Below are 20,158 nucleotides of genomic sequence, written 5' to 3'. Positions count from 1 at the left end.
AAAAGAAAACTTTAACCTAGACAGGTGGAGGCAAAATGTGAATGATGGGTAGGGGGTTAACCAGGTAAAAAATGTGTATGGTTAGGGCTCCTGGAGAGGAAGGCAAGAGAGGAACTAAGAGGAGATTATGTTCCTTGCACTTGGTGTGAATCCACCTGTGTCTGAAAATCCACTGGAGAGTCAGCTATGAGTCAGTTCCTACTTGAGGGTACACAACAACATTCTCAGAGAAGGGAGCTCTGGTGTTACAGTCTACAAGGAGTTGCAATGCTAAACCAAAAGCCTCATCTCTCTGGTGATTTGAATCCACTAGTGGCTCCATGGGAGAAAGATGGGCAATCACATCCCGTATGATTCAGTCTCAGAAACCTGAGAGAAGCTTAGTGATGAGTCAGTTCTGGATTGAAGGCAATGAGAAGGAAGAATTATCAGGAAATTAAGCAACTAGGCTTGGAGATAGACACACAAACCAAATGTGGTGACAAGAGTAATATCTAAGCCTCTTAAAAGCCCTATGAGGTGGGAGCTACTATTATTATCCCTAGTTCACAGATTAAATAGATGGAGGCTTTGCAAATTTTAGTAACTTGATGTAAGTCTTAAAATAAAAGTTATAAAGCTGCATCATGAAGCAAGTCTGTTCATTCTATGGTACTTACAGACCACTGTAAAACAAGTACTGTGCTGAACATAAAAATAAGGTAAGACTGAGAACAGGCTTTCTGACAGTGATGCCTGAGCTGAGTCAAAGGATGTGCAGAGGTAAACTACACACAGTCAACTGCTAGGGCAAGAGAAAAAGACAGTGGGAAAAACATTCCAAGAAGGAGAAAGAGCCTTAATAAAATCAGGGAGGTGAGAAAGCATGTGATGTATTTACAGAGCTCCATAAGTAGTTAAGATTTGCTGGAAGGGTTGTTATACAAAGCTGGAAAAATAAGCAGCCCAGGTTGCAAAAGCACTTGTACAAGGAACATGAACATAAAAGATTAAGAGAGAAAAATAATGCATAAACCATTTATAGAAATAACTATTCATGCTCCCACCAAAGAGGTTACAAGCAAGAAAGCTCAGATTTGAATGGGAGTAGGTTGCTATGTAACTATGTTGAGGATGTACTTGGTTAGGAGTGCAACACAGTACAGACCCCTAGAACTCCCATGGAGGATATATTTAGGGTGACAAAATCAGATCACTAAGGCCCACAGTAGTGACAGAAATGAATGAATGAGTTAAGGTGAAAAGGAACAGGTTATGTGAGGATTGATAGCCAAGTTTTACATTTTCAAATTGGGTGACTAGTCATTTTAACACCAAAGATAATGCTTGCCACGTTAATTCTCCACAAAGTACAGGATAATTTTCTAAAAATATCAATTGAATCACAACATTTTCCAGTTCAACGGCTTCAGTGCCCTTAGAATAAAATCCAAGCTCTTTCCCCAGGATCTGTAAAGACTTAAACAATCTGGTTTGTGTCCCTCTCTCCAATGTAATTTCTAATCTCTGTGCACTATTTTCCAGCTACAGTAGTCTTCTTTCTGCACTTCATACAACCTTTTCCACTCGGGGCCTTTGCAATGCTGTTTGCCTGGAAACATCTGTTCTTCCCTTTGATTTTCAATGGTTTGTCCCTTTTCTGTCCATCAAAAGAGGTTTCAACTTACATATCATCATCTCAAAGGCTTTTCCTGACCCCTAGTCTCTCTATCACAGACATACACACACACACACAGACACACCAACATACACATAGACACACCCACAGACACACGCAAAGAGGCTCACATACACTGTCACAGACATACAGACAAACAGACACACACACTTTCCCTTTACTTAAAGCCATCATCATGATCTATAATTATCTTGTTTCCAAATCAATATTTCAATGCACAAATCATGCAATCCTCCTGCTGTGCCATAACTGTTTTATCATAAGAGCCCAGCACTGGTTGATATCATTATTTTGACTTTTTCAGACTAGCTACTTGCCACTCTTATGAACTCTTAGGCAGGTTTCTTTCTCTATGATGCTCTTTTCCTCAAGAATCACCCAGACACCTCTGTTTTCACATCTGCTCAAACTTCCATCTCAGTAAGGTACTTCTGACTGCTCGCTTTAACTGAATAACCTTTTTCTATCTCTTACCCTTTGTCCTTAATGTCTCCCATAGTACATATTATCACAGGACATGGTATGTTTCATTTATTGTTCATTGTCTACCTCTACTAGAATGAAAACTGTGAGACAGTAAATTTTAGTTTTGCTCTTCCTAGACTTATATATAGTACCTGACCATGGTAAGTGGTCAATGTTGTTAAGTGCTGTCGAGTCTCAGGCGACTCATAGCGACCCTATGAAGGAGAGTCCTCGATGCTTGGGTTCCTTTCATCCTCTCTCCAGTTTCATAGGAGGCAAGCTGTTATGGAAGTGGATGCCACTCCTCCTTCCATGCTTGTTTAATCGGGGAGCTCCATCCCACTCTCAGTCCGCATTGGGTAGCCAACCATTAACGCATTTGACACATCCATGTCACAGTGTTCAGCCTCACAGCAACCACAAGTGACCGCGGGACGGCAACTTGTACTCCAGGGCTATACGACCTAGAGGAAGGTCTGAACAAAAACAATGAAAGACTGGCCAGAGGGCCACAAACTAAAAGTCACCCAACTTCGTCTTGGTCATATCAAGTGGTCAATAGTTGAATTAATTTTTACCTATATATTTATTTGTATAGTTTCTAATCATTCAAATTCTCTACAGAATAAGATTACAAAATTCATTAATGTTAATAAAAAACAGCAGTAGTCACTCTTTTTAATACTTAACGTATGCCAATTGAGTACTATGCTTTATTAATTACCCCAATGAATCCTCACAACAACCTACAAGAGGGAGCAAAGTAAAGCAATTAATAGTACAGAAAGCCAGTGCACCTAGACTCATAGCCCCGCTGGCTGTGTGATATTTGAACCCTGGTGGTATGGTGGTTAGTGTCTGAGTTTTAACCAAGGTAACCAGTTTAAACTCACCAACTGGGGCAGTCTGTTTCTATAGATAATAACCTTGGAAAGACTATGGTTCTACAGGGTCTCTATGGTCCTAGAGGGTCTCCATGAGTACAAATTTCACTGGTGATCGGTTTGGTTTTACTTTTTGAGTGTCTGGGAATGTTTCTTAAATCCATCTGTGCTTTAGTAGTCTCAAGTGTAAGGTGAGGACCATAATGACATTGTTGATTGCTGTTGATTGTTGTCTAGACAAGCACATAGTGACCCTATAAACAAAAGACCTGAAGCCTTTCTGTAACTATCGTTGTTTCTCAAAGTTCATAGAGTTTCTAGAGGCATGTTGTTTAGGAAGTGGATGACAGTCCTGCTTCCAAACCTGTCTGAAACTGGGAGTGCCACCAAACACTGTCCACCAAAGGCAGCCATTATGGCATTTGAGATCCTAATGGCACAAAGTTCAGTGTCACAGCAAACCCAGATTACTTCATCACAGCAAATAGTCAAAAGAGTGCTGTATGACTTAGAAGATGGTTCCTCCAAAATATAGTAACAAGGGATAAAAATATAATCCCTCAGGCCCAACTTTTAAATACAAGGGCCCTCCAGGAGGTCTTGTTGACTCTAATCAAGAGGCTTACATAAAAAACAACCAAACATTCCACACAGACTCTCAACCAAAACAAGAGCACTATCTTACAGAGTCCAGCCACTTCATCCAACTCCATAATGGAGACAAGGGCCTAGCATTATATGTTGTTGTTGTTAAGTGTTACTCAGTAGTGACCCTATAAACAAAAGACCTTAACCTTGTTCTATAAATATTGTCCTTTCTCCAAGTTCATAGAGTTTTCACAGGCATGTTTAGATGTGCATGGCACTCTTGCTTCCAAGCCTGTCTTAACCTGTGAGCTTGACCAAACATTATCAACCATGTGTAACATTTGTGTAACCATTATGGCCTTGGACATACCAGTGGCACACTGTTCAGTATCACAGCAATCTCAAATTAACTCAGTACAGCAAAATGACAAACAGTGCTGTACTACTTGGGAGGATGTTCATTTCAAAGATAATTTAAAAAGAAAATTAAAATTAAAAAAAAAAAACAAAACCAAACCAGGCTCGAAGCTGTTTGGTTGGTGCTGAGTGTGGGCTGGAAGCCTCTTGTTGGAGCCAATGAGAGCCTGGTGGTGGGCCTGGGTTTTTTAAAAGAAAATTTATTTGACCGTAGAGGAATAATGACATTACCTACCTTAAAAAGACTTGAGTATCTGGTTCCCATCAGACCAATAAATGTTATCAGCCATTCTGCCATCCCTTTTACAAATAAGGAATTTCATAACAGAATTTTTAAAAATCACAACAGCTTGACCCAGAATTGATGGCCCAGCACCAGATGATGGTTTGTTCTGCTCAGCGTGAGGTTGCCATGATCTGGGACTGACTTGTTGTTGACCACTAACCACAACATAATTACTTCACTCTACAGAATATCTTACTAACTCGGTCCTTAAACCATTTCCAAGTGATACTGATAGTTTCTAAAGCGGAGGCTTTTTAGTTAAAGTTCCTCTGTCCTCATACCCCAACTTTTCAGAAAATTCCAGACTTGTTAAGAGGTAATCATTTTTCGTTATTTTGTTTCCCTTTTAATTCCAGAATCCTTATGGGGAGATGTAAGGCTGCTGAGTGACTGGACAAGCCACAGAGGTACACTGGTTCAATGCTCAGCTGCCAAGACAAAGGTTCAGAGCGTGGACCCCGCCACACCCCTCAAATGCTCTGCAAGAGAAAGATGGGACAATCTGTTCTCCAAAAGAATTACAGCCATGGAAGCCCGATGAGGCAATTCTTTTAAAATATTTTTTTTTAATTTTATTCGTGTGTGCACCTGTACCATCAAATCAGATCTCTCCTCCTTTGGCAGAGCATCTAATGGATTCGACCCTGTACCTCTGGGATTGCAGTGCAGCTTCTTGCCACTAGGCCACCAGAGCTCGCCCCAACAGGGCAATTCTACTCGGTTCTAGAAGGTTGCTATGAATCAGAATAGACTAGACAGCAATGGGTTTGGATTTTTGGTAGACTGGACATATTAGTGTCTCAGGGACAGTCTGTTTTCTTATCTATAAAACAGGACATTTTGAGGATTAAGTGAGATTCACGATTTAAGGATACATCTTTCAAAGGGGCTTCTCTAGCTTATTTCCCATCACTCCTCAATTCCTACATGTACTGAAGCCACATAAAACCCTTCCACTTCTCAATCTAGCCACACTTTCTTGATCTATAAAATTTCTCTTCCTTTTTACTTTTTTATCTGTAATCAGTGTTAAGTGTTCGAGAGACTATCCCTGGAGAACAGTGGAACTCTGATTTACGTGTTTGATTTCAATGTATTCCCTTTAGACTTCCACTACACTTATCAACTCACCATTAATCACAGATTGTCTATCTGGTTGGTCCACAAGACCAGGCCCTCCAAAAGTGCAAGAACCGGACTTTAGTCACTTTGCCATCAAGTGTCAAAATGAAAAAAGAAAAAATAAAAAAAAAAATCCCTCTGAGTCACCGAGTTTGAACTGACAGCTGACCTTTAGGAGGTAAATCACTCGCAAGGAGATCGCCCATCTTTCTCCCTTAAGAGCTTAGGTGGATTCTAACTGCTTTCTTAGGTCACCAAATATCTCTGCCATCGGGCCTGTTTTTGTGCAAACAAATACTGACATTAAAACTCTTACACCAGTATCTGGCATACCTTGAATCCTGGAAGAATCAATTATATCTATACTTTCTAGGTACAAATGCAACAGTTCCTAGTTATTGAACACCAGAAGCGCTCCTAGTCACCCACTAAAAATATACTTACTGAAGCCAAATTGGGAACTTAAGAAAAGAACAAAGCCATAAATCGCTCTTTCTGGCAACGGCGACGGTGAATTTTCCACCATTTTCCCTGTGGGTTTAGACAATCTGTGGAAAAGAAACAGTTCATCAGCGATTTACTTCCCGTCCATTTTAACATTGCTTTGCAAAGGGAAGAGGTGTTGCCTTATTTCAGCGGAAACCATCGCAAACTGCCACCCTGCCCTCACTCCACCCCACGCCCCCGTGCTCGAGCGCCCAGGCCAGCGCGGCACAAGCTGCTGCAGACGGGACGAGCGAGGCAGTCAGAGCGCCGCTCCAGCCCTGCAAGCTGTGTCCCCAGTGCGGTGGACAAGAGAGAGGGCAGACTGGCGCAAGCGTCCCCGATCCAAACCTTCGCGCCTGGAGAGCACCACTTCGTCAGGCCTGATCCCTGCCCTCTCTCGGGCTCTGCGTCTCACTCGACGCTTCCTTTAAAGATTGGTGGGGTACGCCCTCTATCAGAGCCCTCCAAGCGCTCACCCCGGGCTCTCTCCTTCCTTCAGCCACCTGCGCTGAATCCTCTGCGCAGGCGCTGACTAGGGAACTGCATCGGAGTGAGAGGACAGAATGAGAGAAAAGCAAAGGGCTGACGAACCCGCCAGCCCTCCTCTGTTCCTCAAGCGCACGCGAACACTGCGACGCCGGTCACCAGCAGCTCGGGGGAGAGAGGCACGGCCGGTGCTCCGGAGGAGACAGGCTCCACCAGACGCCGCGACAGGCGAGGCGGAGATGTCCGGACTGCGCGTGCGTGTCTCTGTCCCACGTGACCCGTCTGCCTCCAGTCCCGCCCCCTCCAGGCTGACGCGCAGGGTTTGCTGCAGTGGCTGCGGCGGCTGCGGAGATGGCTGTGGTCCCCTTCCGAGGCTTGCGGACTGCAGGCCCTGGTAAGTGCGCCCCAGGCTCGTAGGTCATCGTGTCCCACTGCACCTACGATTTCCGAGGAACGAGGATCTAGTCCTCTGCAACCCCTGCATGAGTATGTAGATGTGTGCGCGTTGCCCCCGCGCTTCTCACTGCAGTGCCCACCGGGTTGTCAGCGTGCACTGGGATGTCACATCCTTATGCACTGCTCTGAGGGTATGCAGGAAGGTAGGAGTTTGCCTTTTGGATGCACATCCCCTGCTGTCCACAAGCACCCTGTCCCCGGGTGTAGGTGACACCACTGTGGAGGGGACCCACTGGCACACACTGCGCACCTGTGTATTTCCGTCGCGACACCCTCTTTGTGGTCTGCGTCAGTCCTTCAGAGCCATAGCGTTGGCGCCCCTTCTCCCAGCTTCGGTGGGTAGACCCCTTTGGGGGTCACTGCCCCTCCCAGAGGGGTGCACGTAGCTGCACCTCTACCCTGACCCTCACCTGGATTGTCTTCCGTCCGAATGGGCACGTGCGTGTGCGGGTTCTCATTCGCGAATGTTCTGAAGCATTCATGCACTTCCCACTCTCTGTGTTCCCTCCGTTGTCTGCCACGTATTTTTTCCTGAGACCTAAGCCCAGTGCAGCTCTGCTTGCTTCTCCCGGAAAGAAACGCGAAGAAACGGGAGGACCAGACCGGTTCCCACCCGCAGCTTCGCCAAGTGTGGCCTGTTGAGCCAGTGTGTCCCTGGAATAAAATGTTATTGTAGGACCCTCCACGTGGTTTTGAGAAAGAGTAAATCACACGGGAGGAGATAGCCCATCTTTATCCCGCGGAGCATCTTGTGGATTTGAACCATGTTTCTTTGGATTAGGTAGTGAGACTGCTACTAAACCACCACAGCTCCCTTGGATAAAATAAAGGGACTAAAACCGAGCCAAGACGTAGGTGAATTTGGGCTGATTACCACTGTGGCGGACGTTTTCCAGAGTTCTCTTATGGCTCATAGTCCTTCAGGTTGTAACTCCCTCAATATGTGCACCTGTCAATGAGGCAGATACCTTGTAACCTACCCCAAGCGTTCTTGGAAACCTCTTTTGGTTTGGTAAGGTTTTCAGGCATTCACATAAATGACGTCTTCTGATTTTAACCAACATCCTGGTGAAGGAAACAAGGTGGTGGTGGTGGTGGTTGTCATAGAGTAAGAACCGACTCATGGCTGAGCCCCCAGCGGTTTTCAGAGAAAGTAAATGGTACGGGAGGAGATAGCCCATCTTTTCTTCTGAGAGCATCTGGTAGATTTGAGTGCAGCTTCTTTCCGCTCAGCCACCAGACCTCCCAAATGACCTTTTCTGATGGCCGAACATTCCTGGTGAGGGTAACAAAGTAGAAATCTTAAAAAAGGTTACTTCTCCTTTGGGTGCAGTTTGCTACTATTTAGGACGTTTTTGACTGCAAGAAATTTGAATATTAAAGAAAGTAAGATTAATTGTAAGATACACAGGGACAGAAATGTCTACTTTATTAGACTCACTATTCCTCTCGAGGGAGCTCTGGTGGCTTAGTAGTAAGGGGTTGCACTGCCCACCTGAAGTTATGTGGTTCAAACCTCTCTGCTACTCTATGGGAGACAGGCAGTCAACTCCCGTGTGATTTATTGCCTCTGAAAACTTGCTGGAAGGTCTGCTTAATGGTGCCTAACACCATAACTCTTCTTGAGTGCTCCAGAATTTGTGCTCTACAGTCAAGGACTGAATTTTGGCTTTTTTCTCTCTTATACAATTTTCTTACTCTTTCCTGTTTTTTTTTTTTCTTTTTCTTTTTAATTTCTGGGTCATTCCATACCTAAGTACAGAAAAGAATTTAACCAATCTATAAGTCAGCTCTTACAGATGCACACATTTTGTCAAATTTACTTCAGGTTGTTTGTCTTTAAAAGAAAGGAGATCTTGCATATGTTGAGGATGTTTCCTGCTCCTCCCCATCCTTTTATAACTGCATTCAATGTATTAATTTCCTTGCTTGTTCTATGTGTTAACCACTCCGAATCCTTAAACAATATATTGTGATCTGTTTTTACTTTTTTATGATAGTATTAAACTACATATGTATAGTTTAATACTATCACATTTTTAAATTTGCTTCACATTTTAAAATTTATTTAAAAATTAGATATTTGTTTTGTCTGTGACTCATTCTTTTAAAACATATTTGCAGTGAATAAATCATTGAGCAAAATTCTGTCTCACTATCTCCAGCTTCATTTCTATCACCAAGATCATGTTTTCCAACTACTGATCCTTCTTCTCTGTTCTCTACTTTTGCATTCCAGTCACCCATTATTATTAATGCATCTTGATTACATGTTTGATCGATCTCTGACTACAAAAGTTGGTAGAAATAATCTATTTCTTCCTCTTTGGCTCTGGTTGTTGGTGCATATATTTGAATGATAGTGGTATTCACTGGACTTCCTTGTATGCGTATGGATATTATCCTGTCACAACATTGTATGTCAAGACAGATCGAGAAATTCCTTTAACTACGACCCCTCTATGAGGTGGACTGATTCAGTGACTGGGGTAATCGGGATGGGTGTGTAGAGACAGTGAGATTGATACCTATCCCCATTACCCCAGTCACTGAATCAATCCATCTCATTGAGGGTCTTTCTCTCTAGTGTCTCCACATTTGAGCCTTTTTTTTTTCCAGTTTTATAACTTTATTTGACAATCAGCTATTAGTTTTCATCCACATTGTTGGTCTGTAGATTTTTGAAAGTGGTGACAGGTACATAGGTAACCAGTGTATACAGCTTGTCTGGGGAATCTTCACCCTCATTACGTTTTCTGGACAACTGTACACGGATGCGGTATGGGACATTCCTTATTCCTTTGGCCCAGACAGCTTTGTTAAGCCTGGTGTCAATGCGAATATCTGGTGTTCCCATCTCCTTCATGGCAAATTTCCGGATCTCCTTTAGTGCCCGAGGAGCATGCTTCTTAAATCCCACTCCATGGATGCACTTGTGAATGTTGATGGTGTACTCTCTGGTCACCGCATCGTTGATGGCAGAACGGCCTTTCTTCTTCTCACCACCCTTCTTTGCGGGGCCCATAATGCCGGAACCAGGCTGGAAAGGAAGAGGGCAAAGGATTGTAACATTTGAGCCTTTGATCTGTCTTGAACTGGGTTTTGTATATGGTGTGAAGTGTGGATCCTGACTCATTCTTCTGCATGGTAAAAATTCTCTTTTCCCAACATAGTTTACATATGAGTGAGCTACGTTGGTATTGTAGAATTGTGCTGCTAACCCAAAGGGGATGCTTCTCTGACTGTTTGAGCTCTGGGAGCTGTTGACCCTCTAGGGAATTTTCAGAGTCTGTAAATTACAGGAGAGGAGCTTGCTCATCTTTCTCCCTCAGAGCAGCTGATGGGTTTAAGCTACCTGCCTGGTTTGGCAGTGTAACTCTTCACTCGCTAGGCCACCAGAACTTAACTTTGTAGATACTAATTATGGCTATGTCTCCTTGTTCATTTGACCCTTTGGTCATTATAGGGTGCCCTTCCTTGTCTCTTATTGTACTGATATCTATTTATCATAAAGTAATATTGCTAGTCTTATTCTTTTTTTTATTGCTGTTTGCTTGATATATCTTATCCTAAATATTAAAAAAAAACAACCCTAGAATGCACTCTCCTCAGTAGGAGAGTTATCTTATTTACCTTAAGTGAGAAACAAGTCTTGGATTTTAGTACTTAGTTTTAGTAGTGTCTATTTAGTTTAGTAGCCTCTTTAATTTGTAATTAGGAAAAAAAATTGTGCCAAACAGAGTTTTTTTAAAATACTATATATTTCCCTATTAAAACAATTTTACTAAAGTTAAGAGTTGTTTGGCAAAATTGTTTTCCTTTGCCTTCACTTTGTGAGTGAAAGAGTTGGGGGAACTGAGCTAACAAATGAAGATGAACAACCTCACTGTACCCTTTGGACCTCACAGAGATAAACCTGTGATGACCAGGTAATGTGAAGATTGCTGTCAGAGAGCTATGTCATGGTCTTTACTGTGGATTTGCAGATAAGAGGTGCAGAAATAGGCTTAGTGTTGTGATAACATTAAGATATGTTTTTATATAGGAGTTGAGTATTCAAGTTGGTTGGCATTAGCTTTGTTAAGGTGTGACAAGCAATTAGGTGTGGCTAGTTGCTACCCAGAGATGTCATGGAGTCACAGGACAGAACAGCAGAACAGGACTACAGAAAGCCTTATGTGCTGTGCCAAGGAGTTTGGACTTCAAAAATGAAGGGAAGTTACTCAATTATTTGAATAGTAGAATTCCTTGGTCTAAGTTTTAGAAGATGCCAAGATTGGAAAAAAGGAGACAAGTTAGGAGACTACAACGTTAACCTAATAGACATGTTAACTAGTATATTGGCATTGATAGCTTTCCCTTTATACCATATACTGTTTCAAACACTTTCATGTGTTAACCAGTTAACCAGGTGGTGGTGGTTGTTGTGTACTGTCGAGTCAGAACCAACTCGTAGCTGACCCTCCCGCAGGTTTTCAGAGGCAGTTAATCACATGGAAGATTGCCCCCTGTTTCCCATGGAGCCACTGGTCCATCCAAACCGCATACCTTCTGGATTGCAGCACAGCTTCTTACCACTAAGCCACCAGAGCTCCCTTTGAATAGTAGATGTGGAAACCAAATGGCTGGGAAGAGCCAGTGAACATGAATGTAATGTTAAAATGGGAGAAAGAAGAGTTCTTGCTTTGGTTGAAGAAGAGATGTGGTAGAACATGTTGCTGTTGTTAAGTGCTGTTGAGTAGGAACCTACTCATAGCTGACCCTTTAGGGGGTTTTTAGAGGCTGTGTGGTAGGCAATAGGGGTTAGGTGCTGTCAAGGTGAGGATGATTTGTAGTGACCATATGAACAACAGAACTGAACTCTATCTTATCCTGTCCCATCCTAATCATCTCTGACTCACATGAGCCCATTGCTGCAGTCTCTGTGTCAGTCTTTCTCATTGGGGTTCTTCTCTTTCACTGAACCTCCCTCTTTCTAAGCTAGATGTTCCTTTCCAAGAAATAGCTTCTCTTACCAACACATCCCAAGTATGCGAGACAAGTCTTCTTCATCTTTGCCTCCAAGGTGCACTCTGGTTGTACTTTGTCCAAGACACATCTGTTTATTCTTTTGACAGTCCATGGGATATTCAGTACTCTTCTCCAGCACCGCAACTCAGAGGTATCAATTATTCTCCTTTTTATAGCTCTCATATTCACATAGCAGCTCATTGAAAAGACCCAACCCTGAATTATGTGCCCCTTAGTCTTCAAGCTGACATTACTCTTAATTGGAGAGGTCCCTGACAGCAGACCTGCCCAGTGCAACCCAGAATACTTAATTGTGTTCATATGAAATCTATGTTTAGATCAAAGAAGCTATCGTCTGAATGGGGCAAGGGAACTATATGGTTTAAATCAGGAAGGGTGTGCATCAGGGATATATTCTTTCTCCATACCTATTCAGTCACTCTGCTGAGACAAGAATATGTGAAGCGGGATTCCATGAAGAGGAGTGTGGCATCAGGATTGGTGGAAGACTCATCAGTAACCTGTGTTATGTAGATGACACAACCTTGCTTCCCGAAAGTGAGGAGAACTTGAAACATTTGCTGCAAAAGATCAAGGACTACAACTTTCAGGATGGATTACATCTCAACATTAAGAAAACAGAGGTCCTTAAGAGGACAACAGACAACATTATGATAGATGGAGAAAAGATTGAAGCTGTCAATAATTTCATCTTGCTTGGTAAGAGATAGAGGAAGCTTAAATCGGAATATCTTTTGGCTAGGGAGCTGATCAGAATTAATGATTTAAGAAATAGTTTTGACCTGCTTAGTGGCTTGAGATGTACTGAAGCTTCTGATATTATTATTATTACACAAGACTAACCGAGAGGTGTATATCGTTAATATTGACAAGGAAAGGGAGATAGCATGAAATAATGTATTTGAGTATCTGTCTGAGTCCTTCCTAGATAAATTACTTAATTTAGTTAAGGAAACTCTGGACTGTGAAGAAGATGGTGATGATCTGACCCACCAAGATAAATTTTTGTGAGGGTTATTGAGGTAATGAATGTGTATAAAACAGTATAAATATTTTTCTAGGAAAAAATAGTAGATGTTCTGTGGGTTTGATATTTAAAGGTTTTTATACAGCAAATTGGACATAAGAAAGATCAGTTAGAGAACTAGATTGATATTTTCAGAGTTGATGGTGACAATTTCAGAAAAAAGATACTTTACCTTAGCAGTGGTGGCAACAGTGGTAAAGAGAAAAGTAGAATTAATGTTATTAATGGTAGTAATAGTGATGATAGGAAAAGGAAACCATTGTGTGGGAGAGAGCTAAAAGTAATAAAATGCTACTTTTATTATTATTCAGTGATACTTAAGTCTTGTAGTTAAGCTTGCATAGTTTTAAAAAATATGTCTTTTTATTGAAATTCCTCAGGGAGGAATATTATTCTCAAACTCTAGTTCTAATGCCTTTCCATTAGACAGAATTCGTTTTAAAACTTAACATTTGAAAATGTGGTTGTGAGACTATTTGGTGAGGGATTATTACAGGTTGGAATGTTTGGGAGTGCAAGTGGGAGTTAAGAGATTGAGAAATTCAACCCCGCCTGCCTCTTTTCCCAAGACAGAAACACACTGAAAAATGCTTCAGATGTGTTTTGGCTCAGGTTGTATTTATTGTTATTGCTGTGTACCGTAGAATTGGAGCCCACCCATAGATGACCCTCTGGAGGGTTCTCAGAGGCAGTAAGTCGTGAGGGAGGAGACTGACCATCTTTCTCCTGCAGAGGGAGCTGGTGGATCGAACTGCATACCTTTGCATTAGCAGTGCAGTTCTTTACCAGTTTCAAAGAATTTGATCAGCAGTTTGGGTTTCTGTTGTTCACTTAGGATCATGTGCCACTGCTGAACTGATCATGGAAGATCTCACTATAGGGGATTATGCTGTGCTAGAAGACTGCAGAAATATGGAGGATTGGGATTCTGCTACTGGATCTGTGACCCATCATTGTGTTCGTTTGACTCAAGTTAACAGTAATGTAGTGGTAAGTAGGTTTGTTAATTTTTGGTCTTTAATAGTATCTTCTTAAAGGCTTTCTGATTTAGAGGCCATTTTTGGTACATGGATCTTTATAGGAGGGGTATACATAGTTTAAAAAAATTGCTTTATGCATCTGAAAGTTGAACAGTGAATAAGGATGACAGAAGAAGAGTTAATACTTTTGAACTGTGATGTTGGAGAAAAGTACTAACAACCCTATGGACAGGCAAGAGAACAAACACGTCTATCTTGGACAAAGTACAGCCAGGGCACTCCTTCAAGGCAAAGACCTTGTTGTTGTTAGGTGCCGTCGTGTTGCAGATGATTCATAGCAACTCTATGAATGAAAGGCCTGAGCACTGTTCATAGAGTTTCTGGAGGCAAGCCATTTTACGATCTTTGCCTTACACCAATAACAACGATGACATAGAGCTACGTTGGTCTAATGGACAGAAAGTTATGCTACCAAGCTGAAGGTGGGTGATTTTAATCTGCCGCCCTCAGGCCGGGTTCAAATTGTTTTTCTGTCAAACATTCTTCTAGGTGGTATAGCACTGGTCTGTGCGTTGCTGTACAGAGGTAACAACTCATGGTTGTTGTGATGCTAAACACTGCGACACTGATATGCCAAATGTGATAATGGTTACCTATGGTGGACAATGTTTGGTGGAACTTCCCAATTAAAACAAGCTTGGAAGCAGGAGTGGCATCCACTTCCGAAATGGCTTACCTCCGGAAACTCAATGAACAGAAAGATAGTGAGTCTTTTTCTTATATTTTAGGCCTATTTTTCAGAGAGGCCAGTCCTTGGAAAAGGACATCAAGCTGGGAGAGGTGGTGGCGGGTCAGAGAAAAACACAAAGACCCTCAATAAGATGTGTTGACCCTGTAACTGTAGCAGTGGATTTGAGCATATCAGAGATTGTGAGTATGAAGGGGTAAGGTTAAAAAAAAAGAAAGGGCAAGGTTCAGATTTTTGCTCCAAGGGTCTCATAGTCATAGTTGACTTGACACCTCACATCAACAACACATATAGTTTTGAAAATATTTCAGAAGGGAGCAGCAGAGAATAAGTGATGATAAAAGGTTGTTTTCTGCAGGAACATTAGAAAATCTTGGAAGGAGCTGCAGAAACAAACTCCAGGGAAGCTCTTTGGAAAAGGCCTTTAAAAGACTCATTGGTTGAAAAGATATTCAGTGAATGGAGTAACGGGGATAGATGTGTCAGAGACAATACGATTGGCACAGGATAGAGCAGAGTTTAGGGCTGTTGGACACAGGATCACTTGCTATGAGTCACAGGTGACTTAATGGCACATAATAACAACAATATGCAAATATGCATTGAAATGATTTATTCTGGTGCTTGATGGTCTCTTAGAATTCAAATAAAGAACTATAATTTTGCATTTACCAAATAAAAAGGAGAATTTTTTTTTTCTTTTTTAGGATGAGCATCGTAAAGATCACATTCAAAGTCAGAAAAATTTAGGTGAGCACACTGATATTTTAATATTAAATATTTGAAAGACTATAAAGGGAGATTCACTTATACAATATAGATGATTAGATATTTTTTAAAAATTATTCTTTTCACTGTAGAACTAAAGCCATTCTTTTAAAACTACAGCTTTATTTAAGACTTGTGTCTTAAATTTTTATCTGGTTAAAGATATTTTCACCTTGTTCTGCGTGTCTTACTTTTCTTTATCCATTTCCTGTTTTTACCTTTTTCCTACTAATAGGCCTGATTAATTCCAAAGTAAAGATATTAATTAGAGTGTTGTGTTTTGTGTTTTTTTAAAATGAAGAATTTGACATTTCTCACATATGGTGTCGGAAACCAGTTTCTGTCTTGAAAGAGTACTGTGATACCATAAAAATATATGTCTTCTGGCCACTGCTATTTCAACGTGGAAATGGTTCTTTAATAGCACAGTTACATCCCTTTGTGGAGGCCAAGTAAGTTACTGTATGGTAGTAATTTTGCATAAAGAATGAGAAGCATGTTGCCTAGTATATGTAGCATAAGACTGCCAAGTATAGAGGGAAACTTATGTCCCCTGGTACACTGTTCAACTTGACTCTTTATTTTTTTCAACTTGACTCTTATTTAATAGATTAAGGCAGAAGAAGTGAATACTTGGGATTTAGGTTTAAATCAGTGATGATTATAATACTATAATGCATGAAATTCTGAATAGCATTAGACTTAAAGCTGAATCAGGAAAAAACAGCTGTTTCACAGAAGAAAGAAAAGGGTTTAATATTGTTCATAGAGTCACTATGGGTCATAGCCTACTCAGTGGCACATAACAACAATTATGTCCCTGTAGTAAATAATTGCTCCTAAGAAGGAAAAAGAGAGAATATCGTTTTTCTTCCATATTTTAATTGAATTTGAAAATGAAATTTTAAATTTATATCTGAATGTCAAGAAAACAAAGATTCTTACCATTGGATTATCGGCAACATCATAGTGCATGAAGAAGAGATTGAAACTGTCAACAACTTCATCCTACTTGTTTCCACAGTAAACACTCTTGGTACCAGCAGTCAGGAAATCAGGAGATAAATAGAATGGGAAAGTCTGCAGTTAGGGACCTCTTCAAATTATTGGGAGTCAGTTTGAAGACTAAGGTGTGCCTGATTCAGGCCATGGTTTTTCCAGTCACTTGCTATGCATCTGAGAACTGGACAATGAATAGGGATGACAGAAGAATTGATGTCTTTGAGTTTGATATGGGAGAAGAGCACTGAACATCCCATGGACTGTCAGAAGAACAGATAAATATGTCTTGGAGAGGGTGCCTCTGGAGTGCTCTTTGGAGGCAAGGATGATGAGTCTTTGCCTCACATACTTCAGGCCTATTGTTAGGAGCAGCTATTCCTTGGAGAAGGACATGATATTGGGAAAGGTGGAGGGTGGCAAAGGAGAGGAAGACCCTCTACTAGGTGGATTTACATGGTGACTGCCACAATGGGCTCTTGTGTGTCAGGAAGTGTGAAAATGGCATAGGACAGGACAGGGTTCACATCTGTTCATAGGGTCGCTATGAGTCATATTCAACTCTACAGCACCTAACAACAACAAATTAGAGTGTAAATTTCAATGAATTTTAATATATGAGATCCTAATTTTTAAAAAAAAATTCTTTTAGTTTGGTCTATTAACAAAGTTCATATACATTGTGTTTCACACCATCCTTCATTCACATTGTATCTCATACAATCATTCTCATTCATTATGTTTTTTAAAATTAATCATTGCTGAGCTTTGCCCACAATCACCCTGTCTTTCCAGATCCCTGCTGGATCTTTCCCATTTCCTTTATCCACCCCTCCCTCCACCCACCAAAATGTGCTACCATGTGATTTCCCCTGCCCATGCTCACTCTTCTGCCCCCACCCTCCCTGTCTTGGTTGTTGTGGTGTGCTGTCGAGTCACCTGTGACTTGTAACAACCCTATGTACGTTAGCTCCAAAACCTGCCCTATCCTGAGCCAATCTCAGCGTCTCCGACAGACCTAATCATATTGCTCCAGTCACTGAGTCAACCCATCTCATCCTGGGTCTTCCCCTCCTGTATGATGTCCCTCTCCATAGACTCATCCCTCCTCACCATGTGCCCAAAGTATGTGAGACGTTGCCTCAAAACCCTTGCATCCAGGGAGTAGCCTGGTTTAACCCTCTCCAGGACGGACCTGTTTGTTCTCCTGACAGTCCACGGTATGTTCAACATTCTTCTCCGGCACCACAACTCAAAGGCATCGATCCTTCTGTCATCCTTAGTTATTGTTCAGCTCTCTGATGCATAGCAAGTAATTGTGAAGATCATGGCCTGAATCAGGCACACTTTAGTCTCTAATAACTGATACTGTTACTCTTTAGTACTCTAGAGAGGTCCCTGAGAGCAGACTTTCCCTCATTTTTATGGGTTGTACTTGACTTGATGGAATCTAACTGTCTTTAAAAAAATTGTCTTTAAGGAATTCTCGTGCCTGTGAGCTAAGTTTGGAGAAATTACAGCATATTGAATTGATGGAAGAGATTATGGATTTGGTAAAGAAAGTTGTGGTAAGTGACAGTGCATATTTTTTCCTATTTAAATAACTTTAGTTCTATTATGTTAGGTTCATGCCAGTATCTGTAGCAGTTAATAGACTTTGCCATGGGTATGAGCAAAATTTATCCACCCTTAAGTATCCTTGGAGAGGGACATCATGCTTGAAAGGGAGGAGGGGCAGCACAGGAGAGGAAGACCTAGGATGACATGGATTGACACTGTGACTGGAACAATGGGAGTAGGTCTGTCAGAGACAATGAAATTGGCTCAGGACAGGATGAGTTTCAGAGTTAATGTACATAAGGGTCACTATGAGTCGCAGCAACTCGATGGCACGTGACAACAAACAAGTATGTCTTTAAGTAGGTCAGTTGGAGAAGGTATATATAGTTCTTATTTAGCTTTATTTGAAAGAAGAATTCCTGCTCGTGTGATGGATTAATCATTGCGCTGTTAACTGAGAGGCTGCTCTATAGGATAAAGATGAGGCAGTCTGCCTCTATGAAGATTTACAGCCTTAGCAACTAAATGTAGGGTGTCTACTTTCTCTTGTATATTTGCTATGGAATTGAAATTGAATGGCAGTAGGGATTTGGGGTTTTATGTTGTTTGTTTTAGTGCGAAACCTGTGGCATAGTGGTTAAAGCCCTTGGCTGGTAGTAAAAAAAAAAAACAACGATGGGAAAAAAGAAAAGTTGGTGAAATGGATTCACCAGCCATGCCATGACAGTCTGCTTTGGCAGCATTGGAAGTTCTGTGAAAGAATTTTGTTGTCTTACTAGGTTGCTGCAAGTCAGAGTCAGCTAGACGGGAATGAGTTTAGTGCACAAAAAGGCTCAAAGCCTTTTCAGTGATTTTTAAAAGCTGTATATGGAGCAAGGGAGGGTGACTATGATAAATTTGTGTGAGTTCAGTTGTGTCAAAGTGATGGTGAATTCATGTAACATTAAGGAACTATTTCTGCTATTTAAGGAACTCTGGTGGCCTTTAGGTGAGGATTTGCACTGCCAACCCAAAGGCAAGTGACTCAAATCTACCAGCTACTCCCAGGACAGTCTCCTCCTGGGTAATTCACATTCCTTGAAAACCTGCTGGAGGAGGATCAGCTATGAGTCAGTTCTGATTCTATAACAAATTATGGAGTTGTTGGTGGCATGATGTGTGATGTACCAGGCTGCTAACTGAAAAGTCAGCAGATCAAATCCACCAACTGCTCCATGGTAGAAAGATGAGTAGTATCTTACCATAAAGATTTATAGTCTTGGAAACCCAATGGAAGATTGCTATAGCTCAGAATGAACCTAATAGCTGTGTGTTTATTGGTTTTGTTTGTTTACTCTGCTCTTTGGTGTACTGGGTGGTACAAACTATTAACATAATTGCTGCTAAAAAAAAAAGAGGTTGGTGGTTTGAATCCATCCTAGGTGCCTCAGAAAAAGGGGCCTGAAAGTCTACTGACAAATCAGCCACTGACAATCCTATTCCAACATGCGTGGACTCGCCATGAATCATACTTGATTTGACAGCAGCTAGTTTAAATGTGGTTCATGAGTTTGTGATTAGTTTTTGTGAGATCAGATAGATGACTGTTACCATAGTTTTGACATGACACAGCAAAGACCAGGAGTGTTGTTTGTCATAGAAAGATAAAAGGGGGGGATGTGTTACAGCTGTTATAAGTTCAAAATTAGATCCTGGTTCATGGAAACATTATAAAGTTCTGAAAATATAGGATCTATTTCCTAACATAAAAATGTACACCACACCTACAACCAGGAAAGGATAAAACAGATGAATGGGACCTTCTAAGAATTCAAATCCTATGAATATCCAAAAGCTTCTCCAACAGGGTAAAAAGGGAAGTCACAGACTAGGAAAAAGTCTTTTGTAATGACATAACAGATAAGAGACTTATATCTAGAATTCATAAAATACATGCGCGCCACAACAAGATAAACAACCCAATTGCAAAATGGGCAAAGGATATGAACAGACACTTCCCCAAAGAAGACATTCACATGGCGAACAAACACGTAAAGAAATGTCCAAAATACGCAGCATAATCTACACAGAAGTTCTACAGGGCACGTCACCTTCCCTTGGAGACAGCACAACTAAACTTAAGAGACACTGGTCAAAAGAAAAATCTCAGCAGTCAACGTTTTTGGAATCACAGAAGC

The 20,158-nt window shown here is 41.3% G+C and overlaps 2 protein-coding genes and 1 pseudogene across 2 annotated transcripts in view; 1 reads left to right on the top strand and 2 right to left on the bottom strand.

Moving 5' to 3' along the window:
* LOC102875645 (phosphatidylinositol N-acetylglucosaminyltransferase subunit P-like) overlaps positions 1 to 6,041 on the bottom strand; it is a 24,243-nt gene extending 18,202 nt beyond the window's left edge. The window contains exon 1 of the mRNA XM_006886723.1: positions 5,885 to 6,041. Within this exon, the coding sequence (XP_006886785.1) occupies positions 5,885 to 5,966 (82 nt within the window). The 5' untranslated portion in view covers positions 5,967 to 6,041. The remainder of the gene's footprint in view (positions 1 to 5,884) is intronic.
* A 3,474-nt stretch (positions 6,042 to 9,515) lies between these two features.
* On the bottom strand, positions 9,516 to 9,902 carry LOC102874825 (annotated as a pseudogene).
* A 3,885-nt stretch (positions 9,903 to 13,787) lies between these two features.
* LOC102875101 (E3 ubiquitin-protein ligase TTC3-like) lies at positions 13,788 to 18,832 on the top strand. The gene is made up of 5 exons (XM_006886781.1): positions 13,788 to 13,916; positions 15,362 to 15,404; positions 15,724 to 15,874; positions 17,902 to 17,989; positions 18,761 to 18,832. Exons 1-5 carry the CDS (start codon positions 13,788 to 13,790, stop codon positions 18,830 to 18,832), a joined length of 483 nt encoding a protein of 160 aa, XP_006886843.1.
* The last annotated feature ends 1,326 nt before the right edge of the window (positions 18,833 to 20,158 follow it).

This window comes from Elephantulus edwardii, unplaced genomic scaffold, assembly GCF_000299155.1.
Source record: "Elephantulus edwardii isolate Elephantulus edwardi_28Jun2011 unplaced genomic scaffold, EleEdw1.0 scaffold00051, whole genome shotgun sequence".
Classification (NCBI taxonomy): Eukaryota; Metazoa; Chordata; class Mammalia; order Macroscelidea; family Macroscelididae; genus Elephantulus; species Elephantulus edwardii.
Note: the sequence above shows the minus strand (reverse complement) of the source record. Positions and strands in the feature narration are given on the sequence as shown.

Bases quoted from the DNA above. Each gene is read 5' to 3' on its own strand.
- LOC102875101 (XM_006886781.1), top strand. From the start codon at position 13,788: ATGGAAGATCTCACTATAGGGGATTATGCTGTGCTAGAAGACTGCAGA. The intron at 13,917-15,361 runs GTAAGTAGGTTT...TTTCTTTTTTAG, and splicing joins AAGTTAACAGTAATGTAGTG to GATGAGCATCGTAAAGATCA. The intron at 15,875-17,901 runs GTAAGTTACTGT...ATTGTCTTTAAG, and splicing joins CATCCCTTTGTGGAGGCCAA to GAATTCTCGTGCCTGTGAGC.